Genomic DNA, 22,553 nt, shown 5'->3' with positions numbered 1-22,553 from the left:
CTGATAACTCACAGTCAATTCACTGCAAATACATAATCTTCCAACTGGTCAGGTATCATTTAAGAATTATTCTTATTAAGCAAATTAAGGCCACATATCATCAGTGGTGGAATAACAGAATTGTTTAGGGCAGAAAAGCTCCCTAGGATCACCGAGTCCAGCCATTCCCCAGCAATGCTGAGGGCACCAGCAGCCCGTGTCTCCAAGTGCCACATCCATATGGCTTGTAAATATGGCAAGTCCGCCACTGTCCTGGGCAGCCTGTGCCAGGGTTGAGCAGCTCTTTCGTTGAAGATGTTTTCCCAATATCTGGTAGAAACCTTCCCCAGCATATCTTGGGACCATGTCCTCTTGTACTGTTCTGTTCCCTGGGAGCAGAGGCTGACTGGGACCTGGCTCCACCCTCCTGTCAGGAGGCTATAGGAGGTCCCCCTGTGTCTCCTTTTCTCCAGTATAAGCCTCTTAGCTCCCTCTCTGCACCTAGTAATGCTTGTGGGCCACACCCTTCCCAGCTCTACTGATTGTCATTGGACCCATTCCAGCACCTCAGTACCTTTCAGAGGTCTTCAACCACTGTCATCAAAACAATTACCTTATCCTAGAAACAACTTCTGCAGCCTGACTCAGATTGCTGCTAGATTTTATTTTTGTGGTATGCAGAAGCACAGATGTCAATGCATCCTGCTACTCACCTGGAAATATAATTTTGGTAGCTTGCACAGAAACTCTCAGATGTTTTGTTATTGTTGTGGGCCAAAAGAAAAAGCAATTAAGGAAGCATTTAAGCTAATTTGAATGCTTTCCTTTCCTTTTTTTTTTATTTCATTTTAACAATTATTTCCAAATTGGAGATCTAAAACAGATTTCAGCATTTATCTGGCAGTGAGAAATTCTACCTGTTGGCTGAACTAGCCGTTGATGTCCTAAAAGCTGCCAGCCAGCCCTGAGCACCTGAACCCCCAGCTGCCATGGTAGTGGGTGGCACAGCTGCGTGAGCATCCCCAGGACCCAAACACCAGCATAAGACACAGCGCATGAAGCCTGCAGAGCACTTTCCACCCACCAGTGTGGAGCTGGTTTGACATCCTTTTTTTTTTCAGGGTGCTTCAGACCACTGTGAACACAAGATGAGGCTGCTCAGCATGTTTGCAGAACAAGCCCTAGGCCCACCACAATCAGGACCACCACGAAGGCACCAGAACCCTCTTGTCTTAATCCTCTTGCTATAGCTGCTCAATTTAAAATTGCATTTATTATCCATACCACAGTGGTATTTGGGGCAGGGGAAAACAGATTTAATTAATTAGACATTGAAAAATCCTTAAGTAAAAGATGCTATGTAAATGCAAATTGTTATACATGCTTTGCACCAAAATATGTTTACCATAGTTAAATTCAACATTTAAATCCACAGCCAAACTCCCAACAGAGTCAGACTGTACATCATCAAAAGAGGCAGTTAATAGCTTGGGTCTTAGTGGGGTACAAGTGCCCTTGTTTGCTTTCTCAAATGCACTTCTTCTTTAATAGCAAGATAAGAATTCATAAAAATGGAAAAACTCAACAGTGTCGCAGTTAGACTCTGACTTCTCATTCAAAATTACGCTTTTGTTTTTCAGATTGGCTGCTTTCCACAGGAGTTTATGTGGCCTTTTCTCAAGTCATTAACATGGCAGATCCTTTGTAGTGATGAACAGATTATTGGGAAATGCATTTGCACTTTTATCTATTAAATGTAGAAACTAAACTGTAATTCTTAGCATAACACTTCACTAGAAACCATCCATCTACCACCACCAATCTGCACTTCAAAATGGTCCTGCAAAAGTTTAAGTATAATTCTGTGATTATGTTCCATGTCTAAACAAGATATGACCAAAATCTGTATATAGCCTCAGAAGAAGACTTTTTATTTTTGTTATTACAACTAGGCAACAACAACAAAAAAAACTAACAAAGCATTTTTGCAGAAGAAAAATATAGTATCAACAAATCCAAATATTTTCTTTACTTTCTTCAAAACTGTGCGAACTTGAGGATAGGGATAGGAGGGGAGAAAAAAAGAAAGAGAGAAGGAGTTGTGGAAAAGTTACATTACTCTTATTTCAGAGAGTTGGAACAGGAAGAACAAACTGAGATAACTTTTAATTGAAAAAATGCAAATATTTTTAAATTTTAAATCAAAATAATTTAATTCCTTTCAGTTTGCTGGTGAAAGCACAACTGTAAAACTGCTGCTGACTATCAGCTGGATAACAGTTCTTCCCCGTATCTTTAGGTGACCCTTCTTTCTCTCTCCGGAGCAGGTCCAACCCACCTACAGAGGTCCAGCTTAAACATTCCTACTTCTGTCAATAGCCATTGGAAAGAAGCAGACACATCCTGATAGAATCCCTAACCTTATATGCAGAAATTCTTTGGACAAATCACCTTCTTTCCATCTGGAAATCTTGCTACAGGGATGACCAAACACAGACCTCCTAAATGGTGAGACATCAGCAAAGACAGACCAGTCCTGTGTCACTGTGAGAAGCAAATATATGCAGGTAACCAAGGGAGCCAGAATCCACAGCTGATGTGTAAAGAGTCGATTTATTCCATCACCATGCTGGCACAAGATGGACAAATATACTGCTAACTGTCTTCTTAACCAGGGCAAAAACTGTGTGGGCTGTTCCCAGCCTCACATATCAACAGGCCTGTGCAACACTTCACAACGCAGTAAATTTCCTCAGTGCTTTTAGGATCTCTGCTTTTATCTCTCTCCCAAGACAAGGAGCTCAAAAATGTCTGAGAGAGGGCCTCCAAGTCTCCATAAAGACCTATGCTATCTCTACACAGAAATTCTACTTCTCAGAAAAGACGGAGGATAAAGAGCATAATTTATGTTTTCCCACACTGTTATCCTCCAGACCTGGGCATTTCCAGTTGCAAAGCCACCTAAACTATCATCCTCCTCAACAGATCTTCTTTTTACAACACTTTTGTCCCAGTCACTCTTAAAATACAAAGTAGTAAATGCTATTTGTTTAAGGGACAAATAGGGTTTCCTAATGAAACTAGGTTTCTCATTGTGGGCAGCAAGATCTGGATTTAGACCTGAATTCATGACAATAAACAACCTACAACTGCTGAATCAGCTAGATAGGAGATTCTTAGGTTCATTCGCTTTGACTACAGTAATATACAAATTAAAATAAACATCCCCTTTCTACCCCAGGAACTGCCACCAGCAGATTTCACAATGCTTTTCCCATCATTAAGGCACATTTTTACTTCTTGTTAATGAACTACTAACCCTGTATCACACTTTTGCACCTCTGACATAAAAGCAGTCTTCACTGTAAACATCAGGTGTGCATGAAGGAGAGAAAAGTTCTGTTTCATTATGTATTCCTCAAAGGCATCTATTGTGAGCTTTTTTTGCTTTTAAATGTTACATTATTGTTTTAATCAGACACAAAAAATACTTCGTTGTCTTAGATCATCATCAAAAATGGTCCATAAGAGGCAGATCAAATACGAGACAGAGGAAAAGCATTCCTTCCTCGGCTCCTGCCACCACTAGGTTCAGAGAGCAGAGTTAAACTTTAGCCTTAAGCACAGCAAAACTAAAAATTAAAATGAAGGGTGAAACTGGAAAGAGGTTGTGACTTTGTTCTGATGCAGCCAAGATCCAGCACAGAAAGGCAGCCTCTCCTTCTTTTGTAGGCCAAAGGGTTCAGACTTTGACCACATTTCACCTCACCTACCCACACTGGTTAAATATTCTACCTGGTGGTGCACACCTCACCACATACTCTTAAGACTGAACTCTTAATTTTTCTTGTGTACCCCTAAGACTCCTAATTTCCAAAGCCAAAATAAGAAATAGCCAGATTTCAAGATGTTTACACAACCCAAATGTCCTCTCTTCTGCTTACACTCTCCCAGCCATTACCAGAGGAACACAGCCCTTACAATCTTCATCAGAGAGGTTCAGTCAGGTCTTGAAGAATCTTAAGGAAGGAGTTTGAAGGCTGGTATCTTTTCCTGATCACTAGAAAGCAACAGGAGAAGATTAAATGGCCTCAAGTTGTACCAGGGGAGGCCTAGATTGGACATGAGGAAAATTGTCTGCACTGAAAGGGCTGTCAGGCACTGAAACAGGCTGTCCACAGCAGTGATGTCCCTGGAGGGATTTAAATACATGTAGGCATTTGGAGGCATTGCTAATCATAGACTGGCAGAGCTGGATTAGTGGTTGGACTTGATGATCTTGGAGACCTTTCCCAACCTAAATGACTCTCTGACTGAAAAAAGGAAAAGGGGGGGAAAACTACAGGATACAAAGATGCAAAGCCACCACTCCCAAAATTGAAACAATGGCAAGCAAGACGTCCATATTTTCCTTCCATGTTTCGTGCCAACTCTAAAGTGTTCCCTTTAAATCATGTCCAAAAAGACAAATTAATTGTGAGAAAGCTTCCTTACCCACCTACTCCATTTTCATGCCCAGGTTGGTACAGGCAGACCCTCAGAAGCTACCAGTGGTCCTAGTAACATGGACTGCAGGCTGTCCCAGAGCCCAATCCCACCAAAGAGACAATGACTCACGGCTCTACCCAGAAGTATGGAAGCACAGAGCAAACCACAGAAATACAGAGCAGCTGAGATTAGAAAGCAATTCTTGAGTTCACCCAGCCCAGCTAACTTGGTTATGCAAAAAAGTAGGTGTCAAGTCCAAATTCAATACCTAAACTTTAGCCTGTGGAGTCAGGGGTTTCCCCAGACCTCTCCAGCCAAAGTCTGCTTTATAGGGCTGCTCAGATGAATCCTCCATCCACAGGCTGAGGATGGAGGCTTCCATTAATTACCACTCTTCTGGAAGTGATCTGCATCTTATTGCCACTTTTTTTCTTGTCAAAAAAAAAAAAAAAAAGAAGTCCTTTTGGATTGCATTGAGCTAAGTGCTGAAATATTTTAGTGTTTAATCCTGGCAAGAGCTCAGCGTGGGATTTTAGAGTAGTGACTTCTTTCATCCTATTGAATGCATCAGAATTCATGCAGTTCAACAATCTCATGTGTAGCTTCAGAAGGGACAAATAATACCTTCCATTCAACAAAATCTGGCAAAGCAGCAGCTCATAAATTGCAGTTACTTCATGATGGCACAAAGTAGCATGAAGACCCAGGGAGCAGATGAGACTGAGCAATCCTAAGGAAAAACACATTAAGAGGCCAACTGAGCACTGCATGTCACCACAGAACAGTAGAAAGAAATGTCTTTTTGCCTGCTTTTTATTCCATTTTAGCAACTGTGTTCCCTAACTACAAAAACTGAACACTATTCCAGGAATATGGATCACTAAATATATCCCTGTACCTGCATTAGCCACAGATCTGTGCCACGCATACAAATAACTAGTTACCTGACACAATGTGCTACACCTAAGATGCTGGATACATCTACAGTAATTAAAAGGTCAGGCTGATCTTCCCATGGGTGGAGTCTGCTCTATGTTCAGTTCAGCTTCACATCTGGGATCACCTATATCTAGTGGCAGAGTCCAGCAATGCAAGCCAGAACAAGTAACTAAGATGACAGCCATTGAGAATGTCTCTCCTCTCCATCTCTCCAAATAATAAACTGACTCTGATCCTGCTCTTGCTCTCCTTTTCTCACCTTTTTGATGTGCATACAAAATGGGCAGCAAAATCCATGGATTTGGGTCTCCAAAACCATTGTCTACAAGGTTGACCACAAAAAGAAGCAAGGAATGTAACACTCCAAGCCGTGTGTCTGCAAGTTTGAATACGGAGAGTAAGACATAACTTGTCCATACTTGGCAGAGTCTTGGTCTCCCCCTGCATGTGAGGAAGAGCAGGTGGGCCAAGGGTGATGGAGATGTCTCAGCATGGAAGAAGACCAGGCTCCTCTACTCCAGCATTTGCTACACAAAAAGCCCACTGTCAAAACTGTGCCCTGTGACACTTCTTTTAATGGAGTGATACAGAGTTCCCACCACACCCCAGTCCAGTAAATTATGCTTCTCTGCCCCTGGGTGAGGTGAGGCTGGTCAACAGCCACTCCTGGCTCTGTAAGAACATGCTGACTGCTGGTGGACACAGCTGAGCTGCTGCAGGTTCATCAATCCACCCCCAGCACACTATTGCAGAGCCACATAAAGATACCAGTTTAACGTGGATTTATCCTCTCAAAGTGACATCAACCATGCTGAAATCAGCAAGTCAAAGCAGGGAATGTGCATCTGGAGGTAATTAGTAACAATCACAGGCTGCTTTGAAACTGCTGACAACAGCAGCAATGTGCCAGGCCTATGTCATTGGCTTGTAAATGGAAAGAGCCCTTACAGGCTGTGGCAGCATGCAGTGACGGAAGGGTTTTTAAACTTACTACTTAATGTGGCATAAAAACAATGCAAAGAAAGCAAATGGTTCTCTAAGTAGAGATTTTGCTGGTGATCCACAAAACAATAGAGGTGGTGGATGAAGCAGTACTGAGGGCTGTGACTACCTTTCTCCTTAGCAGCAAGTACTAGCATGAGTGTCAATGTTTAAGCAATCCTTTAATTTTCATTATCTATCCCATATGTTTGGATCTGGCAGCTGGCTAAGAGATAGAAATATTACATTTTCTACCAACAACTGCACAGAGGACCTTTGTCATCTTAAATCTCAACATTGCTTTGCCACCCACACCACAACCTGGTAACAACAGCAATGAAAAACTGTAATCATAGTTCTGTTCTCAGACATATTTCTAATAAAATCTTTTATAATCTTACAGATTTAAGACTGACACCGTGAAACAGACTAAGTTCTCTTCACATATGGCAGCCCAGACTACTCCAAAACTTCTCATAAAAAAGCTTAAGCTTGAACAGGAGATACAACTATAGAAAGACACAAGCGTTCCTGGCTCGAACTCGTTTTTTCCATATTTGAAGTTACTGACCCAGTTTTCAGCCTTACCAATAACCCAATTCTGTGTTGCAACATCATGCAATTGTGTTCACAGCTCTGCTCCACGCACATAACCAGAAGAGTTCCTGGGAGAAGTGATGTTTCCCACCAATGCTGCTCTGGATATCATAAATCATTTGTCAGGGTTTTAAGCACCTCTTGGTCTCTTTACACTAAAGCTGTTACAAAATTGTTTATAATCTGGAATGTCAACAAAAAAATAAGATTGACCTCAAGGCAATAACACCACCAAACACTGACTTAGGACTTCTATTCAATTAACCCTCACTTTTACAGTGGAAAACACACATTTTGGTGTGTTTTCCACTGTGTGTCCTAGCATGTGTGGCCTAGCATGCTAAAATACATTGCTCCCAAGGCCTTCAGCTTCATTTTCTGAGTTTGTTCACATACACTATAGGACAGCCTGTGTGAAACAAGGAAGAGTGAAAACACTCAAAAAAAAAAAAAGGTGAAGAAATTTAAAGCAATGCAATTTACTGAATCTCAAGAGAAGACCAGAGGTAAGACTGGCCATACCTCCTCCAGTGCGGACAGTTCACATTGAAAATGCTATCATGGATCTGTGAGGCTTAGGCTCTTCTGAACTGAGAGGAGGGGCAAGGACCAGGAGGTGGTGCTGTCAGGATTTCTCTCGTGAGTAAGGGCTTTACCACTGAAGTGGGGCTGATACAAAGCTGACGTTTCTCCAGGGATTGTTACTTTCTTGGTAGCTTATCGTGCCCTGCCCATCCCAGCCACAGAACACTAAACTAAAAACTGGATTTTACCACAGCTTTAGTTAGGCCACAGACCACAAAAAAGTTCTGAGAAGGCAGAATAGGTGATGTGCTTGCAGACATTTGTTGAACCTTGCACTCATAACCACTGTTGTGCACCATTTCCCAGCTCCTGATTTTCAGAGATACCTATCACAAAGGAAGGTCCCATGGCAGTGCACCTTATGCTTACGTGGGAAATAGGGTCAATAAATGTGTCTCTTTTTCCAAACTCCTGTCCCACCAAGGTCTGGGTAAAGAGTTGTGACTGAAAAGATTACTTATATTAGGGGAGAAAATAGAGGACACTGTCCAGAATTCACAGTGAGAAATACACTACCAAGTGTACTGTAATGGACATGCCTTGCACATTGCGAAGTATAGCTTGCTACTGAATCCTTCCAGTGCCTGACAACCTGCATAGCCCTTTCAGCTCCTCAGGAAGCCTCAGAGTAGGGACCATGACTGAGGCATAGATTATGGGCCCAGATCATGATGGGGATTTCTGTGTGCTTCCAGTGCATGATCAGCACAAAACAATTCCTATGGCTATTAGAAAGAGAATATGAAAGTATAGCAGGTAGACAATTTCCTCCAAAAATATATAAAAATGCATAGGTTTCAGAAGCCTCTTGATATGCTCATGTACATCTACATTTTATGAATGGTGTTGATAGAAAACTCTACAGCACTTTCAAATTAAATATATAAATACCCAGTGTCTTGAAAAATGCATTCTGTTGTAGCTGTCACTCTGACATATTTAAGACTAATGGCAGATTTTTTTCTAGAACATGTTGTTCATAAAGCCTGCTCCATGTTTTTGAGGAAAGCTATCAAATTTAACATTTGGAACCTTTGTTCAACTGTAGGTAACATCACAGGGAGAACCTCTGTAAAATCCATATTGAACTCTGCAGCATCACCTCTGTTGTAGGTTTTACTCTAACAAATGTGATCAATCAGCTCACAACACTCTAAGGAAGTAGCAATGTGAGACATGTCATAAGTGCTTAAATCAGGGTAAAGAAAGAAGTACCAGCCAAAACAGCTCTTGGCTGAACTTCATTTTGGCCAGGTGTAAATGCTGGATGAGCAGTCCCTTTGAAGATGACAGAGGCTGCAGTTAGGTCTCCCCGAAGCCTTCTTTTTTCCAGCCTGAAAAATTCCAACTCTCTCAGCCTTTCCTCATGGCAGAGGCATTCTAGCCTTCTGATCAATTAGGATGCCTCCTCTGGCCTGGCTCCAGCAGCTCCTCATCCTTGCTGTGCTGGGCCTCAGGACTGGAGGCAGCTCTGAAGGTGGGCTCTCACAGGAACAGGGCAGAGGGGCAGAATTCCGCCTCCCCTGCTGCCCACGCTGGGGTCAGGCCAGCACAGGGGGGTTTCTGGGTGCCAGCACACATGGCCTGGGCAGGGCCAGTTGTCACCCACCAGCACCCGCAAGTCCTTCTCCCAGGGTTGCTCTCAGGCTGTTTGTCCTCTGCCTGGATCAATCCTGGGAGTAGCCCCAGCCCAGGGGTAGCATCAGCATCTGGCCTTTTGAAACTCCATGAGATTCCCGTTGGCCACCACTAGACCTTTTCCAAGTCCCTCTTGGATGGCCCTATCTTTCAGAGGTGTTATGGTACCCTCAGCCTGGTGTCACCTGCAACTCTGCTGAGGGTGCCTATGATGCCTCTGTCTGTGTCACTGATGAAGATATCAGATAACACTGGTTCCAGCACACACTCCTGAAGGACAAGCTATATCTGTATCAATGCTCTATCTCCTTACATCTTACAAGACACTCACCTCCAGAAATCCCTCTTTTGTTTATCCATCCATGCCTAGACACCTTTCTTACCTATGAGTCCAAAACTCAAACCACCCATTCAGAACCAAACAGATACTGAAAGAAGTCTCTCCCATCCCACTTCGAGATACACGTGTAATTCTTCCACTATCCAGTCTCTTCTGAATCCTCTTTGAATAAACTTTGTCAAGAAAAGCGGAAGACTGGTGCTGTACTGGGTTAAACAACTTTGTAACAATGTTTGTTTTCAAAACTTCTCCTCTCTTAGATGAGATAGTAAGGTGTTAAAGACATAGTAATACTTTACAAAAAATACTATAATCTTCCACTGTAGCTACAAAATAAAGCATTACATCCAATCTTTGTCAAAACAGAGAAAATCCAATGAAATTTGCATCAATTAGACACAGCAGTAACACACAGAGCTAACATTACTATGAAACACAGAGCCTTAAATTTTAAAAACTGTCCTTTTTTCTGTCTTGCACAACTAATTTCAGATAGAATTTAATAATTAGCTGACCATTTGGCCAATTTCCTTCAAGCAATGAGGTCAGTCCAAAATAAATAGGTGACCAAAGCATTTATCAGACTCTAGCTGTTCCTTAACTCTTTCTCTACACCTGCTGAATAAATGCAGATGATTTGGCATTCCTTGAAAAAACAGCCTTTTATTTTCATTTAAATGCTCAACTTTAGTGCACAGGTACAATTCAGAAATGGTATAAAATGAGCTTCCAAAATTCAGGCTAGTTTGAACTGTCATAAAAACTCCATCCAGTCAAACATACCAGGTGCATTTCTGAAAAAATAGCTCCAAAGCCCAAAAGCAGAGGCAAGTATTCTGCTTTTCAGTGATGCTGTGGTATTCGGGATGTACTTTTGGGGTGGAGGGGCACATCCTTTCCTCAACAAGAGGGGATGGAGGCTCCATCTGTCAGCTACAAACATACACAAATAATTTACACAAGCCATTCAGCTCTCTTTCAACAAGAGCTCCTATGAAATCACATTCAAAAAAAGACTTTTTGAGCAAATGACTCCACATATGACACAATTTCTCCATAAAGGACCACATCATGCAATATGAAGGTACAGACAATTCACATTACTTACCAGTGCCTGAAAATCATTTACCTGTGACAATAGGATAGGACTGAGGCCCAGGAACACTCGCTCCCAAATCTGCAGAAGTAGGGCTGGTAATATTGGCCTTCATGTCATCCAATCCACCAGCTAGTGAGGCCATGGCTGAGTATTCAGTTGCCTGGAAAAAGAAACAAAAGACATTTTAGTGGAAATAAAGTTACTAATCAAGAGGTTTTTTTGCCTGTGCCAACAGAAAGTAGATGCAATACAGAACTCAGAAATCCTTTGTTCAGCCAGTATTAAAGGCAATGCCCATTTACACTGGGCTTTTCAACATTCAAACTGTTCAATAAGTGGGTCTGTGCTTATCACCAGTGTTCTCAGAGAACACCAAAATAGGTTTTCTTTATAAAACCAAAGCCAAACTCATTAATATGTAACAAGGCTTTCCTGAAAGAGGAAAATTTGTAGATTACCTGCCAAGTGCAAGCTACTTTCTTATTAGGAAAATGTTCATGCCTCTTAACCTCCACACTCTCCACATTTCAGTGCTGGCCCTTGAGGGGACATACACTAACAAGAAGGTGGGACACAGGTTTTCCCATTTCCCTTTTATTGGGAATGTTGCATTTCTTCATCATTTCACAGGAAAGAAAAGGTATGTATATATAAGCATTTGCTTAATGGATGCATTTGTACATAACTGTTTCTCAATCCAAGCTATTTAAAAATAAATCACCTAACCATGGTAAGAACACTGTGCCATTTCCAAATAATTTCCTAATCTCATTACCTGAAAGAAACCATGGTAAGCATCTCAGAAATCAGATTGTTTGTGTCCTATAACCCTGTTTAAGTCTCCACCGCTACAGCATTCTATAGCCAATGAGGCCAATGCATGCTTCTAAATGATGTATATGTATATGGCACAAAGCTTATCTTCATTTGCCCTTTTTCAATGATTTCTTATTGTCAGGATCATTCCCACAAATCTGGGAAGTTTTCTTTCAAAATTCTCTGTTCCGTGCTATCTGCCCTTTAAATTTTAATCCCTTGTTTGTGAGACAGCAGCCATGCCTATATCCACTGGAGATTGACTTCAAATAAAGAACCACAATGGGAACAGGTAAACTGAAGAGCAGCCACTGTGATGCCAATCTCTAATGAATTCCTGAAGCTTAGGTCAATGCAGAAGCCGTGCAGAGATGAAGAAATGCAGATGCACCCAGGATCACATGGAGGTTTTTTGGAGCAACCAAAACAAAACTTAGAAAAACAAAGAATCGCAGACTGGTTTGGATTGGAACCTTAAAGACCAACTTATTATATATGCCCCTTACCACAGGCAGGGACACTTTCCACTAGACCAGGTTGTTCCAGGCCCCATCCAACTAGGCCTTGAACAGCTCCAAGGATGTGACATCAAAATAAGTTAACTTTTTTTTTTTTTTTTAAGGAAACAAAAGCTGATTTGAGTGAATACATCCTTATCCTTCCTGCAAGTTTCTCTGAGAACCCAGCACATAATCTGGTGCTTGCCACTAAACCAGCACTTTGGCCAGCAATACATGCTAGTGTCTTTATAGCTCAGGTCTCACTCAAACAGAAGGTAATTTACATTAATAATCCTGTATTAACAGTTCTGTAATAAACATATTTTTTCTGCAGACACCATTTGCATGAGGTAGGAGTACAGACTGTCATCTTGAAGGATCCCCCATACAAACCTTTTGCAGATGAGCATGCAAAATACATTTTACCAGGGACTTGCTGCTGGCCACCCTTATCCTGCACCCAGCCCTTGCATCAGAGTTCTCTGACTTGTCTCCTAGGATCCTACATAACTTTTGCAATAAAATTGTACTGTTCCTCAGTTCTTTCAGCTCATGCCTCCTCCAATACCCTCTGTGTCCTCACTTTTGCCTTGCCCTCATTCACCTAGGCCTTTTTGTCTTCACTTTTGTCACTGCTTCAAAGACACCCACACCTCTGACTCACCCCCTCTGCTCCTGGGAGAACACAGCCCTGGAACCTCCCTGCTCTGCAGAGGATGCTGATAATGGTCCCAGCCTTCCTCCTTCCTAGGAGTGTATTCAAAGCTCCTTCTCATTCACCACAGTGCATTTTTCAGCCATCCCACACCATTCCATGTTTTCCTGAGTCTCCAGACCCACCTCTCCCCTATGCAGAGTACATGCACATATGGAGGCACTGCTAGATTTTTTCTTTCCCAAAAACCCTAATCTGACAAAACATCAGAGAAACAATAGCCCTGTAGAGACATCCCAAGCAGCTGGTGATGCACAAGCATGGATGGGCTGGCAGCACATCAGAGGAATAACCTGTCCTTGTGTGCTGCTGTTTAGAATTTCTGATGTTCTAGATGAGCACACACAAATCCCTGGGGAGGGATGCCTGAGTTCACCCATGTTGCTCTATGAAAGCCATAACCACACCACATGAAGACTAGAAAATCTCTTTGGATCCTTCCATGAGGAAGATCCACCCCTCCCAACAGGCAGAGAGTGAATGTGGTTTCCCATGTACAAAGTGAGAGCTGCACACCTGTAGTTTGGGAGGAAGCATCTAGCTGGAATGGGACCCCTGCCCTGGTCTGGGTCACATGAGGGGACTGAGGAAGGAGGTGCACATCCCAAACTACAAACCCAAGTGGAACCAACCTAATCCCTCAACTGCAATTCTCAGATATAGTAATGTGTAACTCCATAGCTTGCTTCCCTTCAGGAGTCCAAGGAACTGATCCTGGGAGATATGGGACCAGAGTTAAGACTTTTAACTGTAATGACCTGGAAACACCATGCAAATGAGCCATGAGTAGCCTTTTGAGCTTGGAGAAACTGAACATTTCTAGTGTCAAGCAAGCAGAAACCAGAGTGTACCATAACCTGGCAAGGGTCACAACAGAGGTAGCCTGTGCTCTTTCATGTCACTGCACCATAGTGAGTTGGAACAATATACAGTGGCACAGTCCCAAACCATGAAATGACATCTGCAGGAAGGACTGGAAGCATTACAGTTGCTCAGCACAATACAGATGGAGAGCCCCTAGCCAAGCAGCACTGTAGTAGGAATGAGCTGAAGATGTGCAAAAGGGAGATTTGGGATCCTTCCCTGCTTTTGGTCCCAATAACTTCCTACAGATGGGAGCTGCATGCCTTTTGCAATAGCCCAGCAACTTTTCTCAGAGGTAAGAATAGCAGGATTTTATGGGATTTTCTGATTTTTAAGGATTTCCCAGTGACTTTGCTGTGCCCAGATCTCTTCTTGGAACCACCATCAGTTGAACACTAACAGCCACACGGATAAAGCACTGACAACTGCTTCCAATACTGTGGCAGAGCAAGTGCAGGCTGAGGGGCAACCCTTCTGATTGCTGACTCCCCTCTCATTATGCATTCCCAGTGTCACATCCAACTCTGCAGCTATACTTTGCACCGTAAAGCAGGGGATCAGGGTCAGTACTGGGCTGGCAGAATGGCAGTGAGCAGTACTTGCCTGTGGGCAGGAAAGGAAACACAGTGCTGCCAACAGCAAGGCACTGCAGGGAGGTGATGGTCAGCAGAGGCATATTCTGGCCCTCAAGGAGTCGGGCATCAGGAGTGCAAAGCAGAGGAGCCTTCACCCTAAAACCACACTATGGGTACTGTGTGCAGCTCTCCTCACTCCCATGGAGGGACCAGGAGACTCTAGAAACCCCTGAAAAAGCAAAATCCTCTCTTACACTGTGGGGTCACAGTATTTGGTGTTGAACCACTCATGAGGGACACAGGGATGTCCCCTCTTCCCACTCCCCCCAGGCAGATCTCTTCCTTTCAGGCACCCCATCCAGAGAGGAAAGGAAACCCCAAAGGAAGGCAGCACCCATGGAGCAGCCCCTCACCCCACAGCCCCACTAAGACCCTTCTGCTGAACCCTCCTGCCAACCCTTCCCAAGACCTTCTCCAGCTGATTGGGGTGGGAGCAGCAGAAGGGATCTCAGATTTGGCTCCTGCACTAGTGAGCTCACAGCACTGCTGGTGAGAAACAGCATGGAATGACCGTCATGGCCAGGTGTCCCTCCTTGTGCAGCCAGGAAGCTTGACCTTCTGCTTGGTAGGTGAAAAAGCAAGAGACGGGTGTTCATTACCCTAGAAATTACCTGAAAAATGACTGCCTGCGGTTGTACCACGCACTGTCTCATCAGCATGGAGCACCACTGCCATAGCATGGAGGAGAGAAAACACAGACATGTGAAACGAGGTATATATAAAAGAGAGACTGAGAAGGACAAACTGAAAGGAGGGGCAGGACCAGATCTTGTGCGTTCCCCAGCCCTATCCCACTCTGCTCTGGCTCAGCTCTGGCAGACGGGAGCTGGGGGGAGTGGCTGCTGTGGTGAGTAGAGGAGTAATCTCTGTGAGTTTATTAGCAGCAGCACAAGTCCTCTTGCAGCAGCGGGGTGTGCACAGTCCCTCCCCATTAGATGTCTCTGCGAAGTGCAAACAGGAAGGTTTCTGCTTTAAGTAATGTTTTGAATCTACCTCCACTACAAAAGCTTTATTTCTAACTATTAATCCCTTGGAGTGTTGAGTGTGATAGGCAAACAGTAAGAAAAATGGTGCAGGAGGGTTTCATAGCTGTTTTCAAACCTGCTGCACCACAGTAGAGCAGAGAGGCAGACCACAGCCAGCTTCACCCAGCACATTTTCTGGTGAAGAGGCCCGAGTGTAACGCACTGAAAAGTCAACCTACCCTATGTGTATAGAAATCATCTCTTTGGTATTTACGTGAGATTTTATCCTAAAGTGACGGGAAAAGATGGACACACAGCAGGAAACAAGGCTGCTCCTTGAAACAGCCTGGTTTTGCAGTGCCATTGTGGGAATCTCAGGGAACTATGAGGTTGGAATGAGCCTCGCAGTGCTGTGACCCGTAAGGTGTGAGACAAATGTATCCCCCTTTCACCTCATCCCTTTTGTGGGCACAGACCTCAATACGCTGCTGAAGAGACTGCACCAAGCAAAGACAGAAAAGAGCTGTCTGCTGCACAGGGCAAATGTCCATTAAAATGAGCCAGCTGAGGTCCACTGGGACTTGCACATGTTGCTTTTTGAGTCTGCTATATATTCCAAATCAGAATACCAGGCAGGCATGAGATAACACCTTCTGTATTCTCCAGACACTGGCACAGCTGCCCCCAGGCCACGGTGCTGCTCAGGATGCAGCAACAGCAGCAGCTCCACAGGAGCTGAGACCATCAGTGCAAGGTGCCAGTTCGGGGCTTCAGGGCTTAGTCTACCTCGTCACTGACCATGTGCTCTGCCTTCCTTCCTGACAGAGATGGTGCAATCAAGAGCCTTCATTGCCAGAGAAAACACTGTGGTCCCTGAAAGGCTGTCCCTCAGATCACATCCACCACACCCCCTGATCACCCCTGACAGCAGTAGCAAGCCAGACCTCACACCAAATATCTCCAAGTTATCACATCTTAATATATTAAAATTAACTAATAAATGGAGGCAAAAGTGGCAAACACCAGGCAGGCTGTCCACAGAAACCCACATCTCAGCCTGACAAAGGGAAAAAAATTGTAACGTTAGATATGGTTTGAAGAGTTTAATCCAAACCAGCTGTAATTAATCTCCTCAGGCTTTCAGAAAGCCAGCACCGCTTGCAGCTGCAGGCACCACTGCTGCTCTGCCTGGAATTTCATGGGAATGGAAAATCCAGTCTAATGCCCTCCTACTCAGCCACCCAAGATATGGGTGGGAAAGGCTCCTGGAAACCTATACATCAAAGTTTCACCCCTGCTGCCTGCCAACCACCGTCCCATTTAATAATTTACATTATATTCCCTGCACTGGGCACTGCTGACACCAAACCCTATCCTACTTTGGAACAAATGTTATTTACACACCTAACTGGGACTGAACCCTAGTTTTTCTTTGTTTTCAGCCACATTGAGCTCACTGCTGTCTCACAGAACGTGGAAGTTTAGTTTCAGTGGTACAACCTTTTTTCCTAAGTTTAAACTGGGTATTTTGGAACCTCCCTTTCACAATACATATATGTTTATAAAAAGTTAACATCTGTGCTTCATTTTAGCCCAAATCCAATTAAGATTGTACACATCCCCAGACATTCCTTTGAAGGCAGTGAGAATTAGCTTGTGCACCCTGCCATGAACACATTTACCCTCATACTTCAAAATAACTGACCTGTTTTTGACCCAATCGTCACATTATCTGCATAAGGGAAACAATATACTGCATTTTACATTTCCACAGTACAATTCATAAGTGGGTGCAGATATTCTCAGATTTTCCAAAGGGACGCCCAATCTAAATGCCAAGAATTTACCTGTTGTTTTTCTTTTATACATATAAATAGCTGCATTTCCATTCACTCTTTGTTTCTCATTTTCATTTTGTTCTAATATCTGCATGTAAATGTCTGAAAATAGCATCTGTAATTGAAGATTATGAAGTATAGCCAGCTCCTGACAGGCTGCTAAGGAAGATGGATTATCCTCATTTTTCTGTAAATTTTGTCAATTTTGGAATTCATAAGCTATCAACACTGATCAAAATGTGACTGCACAGCTGTGTCAAAGCGGACAGCGCAGCACCGGCGCAGCTCCGAGGACAGCTCTCCCCAGCCACTCGGTCAGGGACACACACTGCAGAAATTCTTCCCGGCTGCCTGCGGGATCTACATCCCAATCACACTGCCCCCTCCACCCCTGCAAAAAAAAAAAAAATCAAATAAATAAGTAAATTGAAAGTACGCAAATTCTCTGGTGCACCAATTCAGATCACAAAGCACAATTTATTGCGTGTTCTCTCTTTTTATTTATCCCTAAGTAGTAAACACGATTTCCATTCAGGGGGTTCGTTATGTTCCACTCCTGCCAGACAATCACAGCACACTTGAGGCAATTGTTTAGCCTCTTCCTCTCAATTTTCCCATTACTGGGAGTAAGTACTGTTGGGACTCTTTAATAGCCCGACTGCAGCCCATATCAATAACAGATGAGGTTTAATCGTCCAACACAAAAATTATTTAGGCTCAGTAAGGACATTCAATGTCATTTGCATAATGGCATTTCTATCCTGAGCACCTAACCCATCGTGCATAAACAAGACCCTGGGACCATAAATAATAATAAATCATGACGTCCATGCTCCTCTTGCTATAATAGGAGCCTCTCTATGTAGAAATTATTTCAGCGGGAAACGGGCACTATAATTTTAAAGACATGTGGCACTGCACAGGCCAGTAAATCACACCCGTGCACACAGTCACACACGCACACGTGCCAGTGAGGCTGGCCATAGTGAACAGCAAAACCCCATGGACCAGCAGCACAAAATACTGCCCATGCTGGCTGCTGGATATGTTTTTAATACTGTTTCTTAGTCAGAGGTAGTAGGCTGAACAAAAGCAACGCCTGAGTAGTGTCTGCAGTGCCTGGGTATGTGCTTGATGGACCTGTCAGTCTGCCAAATCCCTGCTGGGCAATCCCTCATGCCTGCTGTCCTTGGATCTCTGGGAAGGTCTGATGGGAAGAGAGCAGGGACCTTAGCAGATGCTTAGACGGGTGTTTTCCAAGCAAGTCCTTCATGGGCCATTGTGGTTGCCAATGCTCAGCAGGGGCAGAAATGACCAGTGAACTCTCAGAATCATGAATCATTGAGGATGAAACACCCTCTAAGATCGTTGAGTCCAACAGTTAACTCAACACTGCCAAGGCCACCACTAAACTATGTCCTCAAGAGCCATAAACTTCCTTTGGTTTCCAAAATGAAGTTGCCGCTGAAAACCGTGTAAGGCCAGCCCAACAGTGGTAAGTGTACACAATGAGGAGATGAGATGGCTTTCCAGATTTCAGCTTCACCAGGCCACTAACAAAGTGCCTGGATGAACAGAAACATCACCACCACAGTGGCAAAGACAACCTTTGTTTCTGCCAGGATTTACTAGTTTCAACATCACATATTTATCCTCAACAATGCTGGCAGTTATCTATATAATACAAATGTTGCTGTGTCTCCTGCAGGACACTAAATGATAGGAAGACTCACCGAAGCCTCCACCCACCCTCATCAGCACTGCCCAATCCTGCACAGGCTCTTCTTTTCTGCCTAGCAGTTCAGTTTACTGAGAAAAGTAGAAACTCCTAAACAGATTTTGTAGAAGCCTGCTCCCAGTTTCAGTGTTGCAACACCAGGACCTGCAACAGCCCCAGCCCTCACCAATTTCTTCCCTCCAGTCCTCATCTCTCCATCCTTCTCCTCCTCCCACAGCAGCCCTCTCCTGCTTTCCCCACAGACTTACATGGGGCATTTATCTTCATCCCCCATTTCCTGCCTTCTACCCAGAACCTGCTCTCATCCCAGCATGAATGGAATTTTCTCAGCAGCCTCCAACATCCTATGTGCAATGCTAAAAAGGAGGCATCTAATCAAAGGAAAGCATGAGACACACAACTGAAAGTAAGTGTAGTACAACCCACCTTGGTGAAAAAGCAGTTTACTTTTTGTAAACCCAGCACAAAATTTAGGCTTTTATGCCTCTAATTGCTACAAGATGTTGTTTAAAAATGCTGTTTCTCAGGACAGGAACTAGACACTTTCCCTCTCAACACTAACATTTTCAGCCAGAGGAGGAGGGAAAAGGTACAATCCTCGATCATGGTGGCCCCTCTGCTTCCACTGAAGCACTAAACATGACAATGCAGAGAAGAAAACACAACCCTCAGCACAGTCAATTATTTCCTTACGGAGAAATACAAATCAGAAATGTGAATGCACACTGAGAATGATGAGGCTGGCACCAATATTGCCAGATCTTCAATCTATCCCACCGATGGCTCTTGAAACTTGAGAAGTCTTGTGCAGTTGGTATTTGTGTAATGCTTTCACATGAACTAGCCAAATGTGTTTCACAAATGCCATCTGAGAATCCTGTCAGTATTTTTTGTATCATATGAAGCATTGTGTACAATAAACTGGTCTCAAAGTGGTGATTACCAAAGCGGCAGATTACCAGGGTCTAAGCGTCATGGGTAGCCTGCAGTCACTGCATCTACAAAGGCACCAAACCTTTACGTAGGGGAAAGCCAATAGAGAAAGCCACAGAGTTTGCTGGTTTGTGGCATGCCACAAAGTCCAAGCTCAACAAATCCACATTAACTCATGAACTCCTGTAATTCAAAGCCAAACACCAAGCCAACACACAATCTTCATTTTCCAAAAGACTTTTGCTTTTTCTGTTGGTGTCCCTTGGACAAGTCTCATCATCCTGTGGAGGTCAGGAGCCTTCTGCCTTCCATTTTTGGGCGGTAAACTTTCCCTACAATGCTGAATTCTCCATCAAATCCACAATATAGAACTGATCTCATTAAAAAAAAAGGCAAAACAAACAAACAAAAAACACATTAAACAAAGCCCCCATATTTTTCCAAAGCTTTTCTTTCATTTCTTCACCTTCACCTGAACTAGATGGTAAAGGGCCACAATATTGTAGGCCAGTTTTCATCATAGCATGTTTATGGAAAAGCCAGAAATCCTAAAGGTCTTTTCTAATCTATGTGATTGTATGGTTCTGTGCCTGGGGAGGTAGGAAAATGTAGGATATTAGGGAAAAAAAATGTTACAGAAGGGTTTGTAAGTCATTTGAACAGATTACCCAGGAAAGTGGTGGAGTCACTATCCCTGGAAATGCTAAAAAAACATGTGGATATGGGTGAGGACAGAGTTTAATGATGAATATGGTGGTGCTACTGGGCTGACAGTTGGATTTGATCCTAAAGGTCTTTTTTAACCTTAAAAAGTCTGTGATTCTATAAGTGCAAATGTTGTTTTCACAAGCATTATTCATCACTTTCTGATTACATGTCCTTGGAGGCATGGGATTAGAAAGGCAGCAGGAACTGAACAAACTCTGTGCACTGACAGCAGGCAAAGTGACTGGCTTGGATATCTTAGCCAGAATGTTTTGTCCTGAAAACAAAAAGTGTCCTAATGGCTGCTGGGAATGTGGAGTGGGGGAGATCTCCATGCATGCTGCAGGCATGCCTCATGCAAATGGAGGCCCTGGGCAAGGGAACATCAGGGGAGTGATGCAGCTTGCTTTGATGCAGCTTGCTTTGGGCAGGGAAATGGGCTCCTCACTGTTATAGATGGATAATGAGATGGTTTGCTCTCACAATTAAGGGATTAGTATTGTGTGAATATTAAGAAAACATTTAGTGATGTATAGCTACATTATTGCAGTTTAGATGTCCTCTGCTTTGCTCATAGTTCCCTTTTCCCCACCTCTGTATTGTTGCCATCATACAGCCTGGGTTGTCTAGGACAGGCAGAAAGAAGCCATGCACATGTTCCCCTTCCTTGGGGCAGCTGGGAATGGAAAAGCTTGCTGCTTAGAGGGTGGGGCATGGCAACACCTGACCTCCAATCCAGTTGCAAGAAAGCAATCTCCACCCACAAACGGCGAAGAAGAGCTGAATGACAGACGCTGGGCGAGGTCAGGGCTGGCTGACGCAACTCCCAGGGGTATAAAAGACCAAGCATCCATCTTGAAGAAGAACTGGCCACATAGTACCCACAGGGACAGCTCCCCGCACTGTGAATTTTTCCTTTTGCAGACCTTTTGTTGTATTTTTGTTAAGGTTTAATAAACCTTTTAAATTTTTGAAGTGAACAGGTGTTTTTCACATCACCTTCAAAACATACCTATGAACACCAGAAAGTGTTTGCATATAGGTATTAAAAATAAAGCAAAACAGAGACAAGCTGATAAGTTAGGGTACCTATAAGTTGCTGGTTCCAAGTAAAGAGATTCTGTCTGATGACACACAGAGCCAGCTGCTGCTGGATGCCCCACTATCATAATAGGCTTCAGTGATGGACCCGCTATACAGAAAAATCATCAAAGACAGCAGGTTTTAGTGAAACATTTCAGTTTTTATGAAATTATTTTCTATTGCAGAGACATCTCCAGCCAGGCACACTGGTGTTGTAATAGTCACTGTTCTGCTGCTAAAACTGCAGAAAACACCTTGGCACCACACATGCAGTGGAGCATCACCACAAGCAAAGAGCATCAGGCAACCAGAAGGGAACCCACCACCAGTATTACTGAGCACCTCTTCCACCCCAAAAGTTACTCCAGTTCTTGTGCCAGAGGTATTTGGGGTTATATTTTCAAAATTTCCTCTCCAGTCACAAGAACCAGAGAACAACCACTTGAACAAAAACAGACACAGGAGCTGTGCATTCAACAAAATTTCCCACTGTTACCAAGCCTCACAGTTTGACAATGTCTGAAAGTCATTCATCAGGTACATAATCTAATGACAATTTCTTGTGTAACATAATTTAATTCATTACTTAATCCTGTGTTTCAATTATTTAGAGAGGTCCTAATAACCAGTGAAATACTCCAAGCCCAACAGAGCATCTGACAAGTGTAGTTCTTATGCCTGGCTTCACTCCATAGCTCCTATTCCAGAAATGCACTCATCACCTCCAGGACCTCATTCTCCCTCAGTCCTTTGTGAGTGACTTATCTGGACTGACACAGACCTGAGGTCAGCCCTGAGCCTGAATGGGATTTTGCAGGAGAAACCCTTGCCTCTTCAATGTTCCCCTCATTTTATTCCATTTTCAGGGTGAGAGGAGTGGAGCTGAAATCATGCCCCTACATGTTACTCTATTCTCTTAGTGCAGGAGTTCTCTCAATGTTTAGGTTTGGGGTTTGTTTGTTTGGAAAAATCTGCTGGAAAAAAAAAATTAAGCAGCCACTATTCATATGAGCAGAGAGGAATTTTGAATCAGTCCCTTTTGTCTGGAGGTGGTTTAGCTCCACAATTGCTTTTTGTCGTCATTCAGACACTGGTGTAGGTTGTTTTGTTCAACC

General features: G+C 43.4%; 1 protein-coding gene across 3 annotated transcripts in view; it reads right to left on the bottom strand.

Moving 5' to 3' along the window:
* PAX5 (paired box 5) overlaps positions 1 to 22,553 on the bottom strand; it is a 138,441-nt gene that overhangs the window by 54,341 nt on the left and 61,547 nt on the right. For 2 of the 3 annotated variants that reach the window (XM_072922207.1, XM_002192827.5), the window contains one exon: positions 10,677 to 10,806. In XM_072922207.1, the coding sequence (XP_072778308.1) occupies positions 10,677 to 10,806 (130 nt within the window). Of the gene's footprint in view, positions 1 to 10,676; positions 10,807 to 14,787; positions 14,845 to 22,553 lie in introns of all 3 variants that reach the window. The other variant, XM_030258101.4, reaches the window with a different exon arrangement.

The sequence above is a fragment of the Taeniopygia guttata genome, chromosome Z (assembly GCF_048771995.1).
Source record: "Taeniopygia guttata chromosome Z, bTaeGut7.mat, whole genome shotgun sequence".
Lineage (NCBI taxonomy): Eukaryota > Metazoa > Chordata > Aves > Passeriformes > Estrildidae > Taeniopygia > Taeniopygia guttata.
This window is presented reverse-complemented; position numbering and strand designations above follow the sequence as displayed.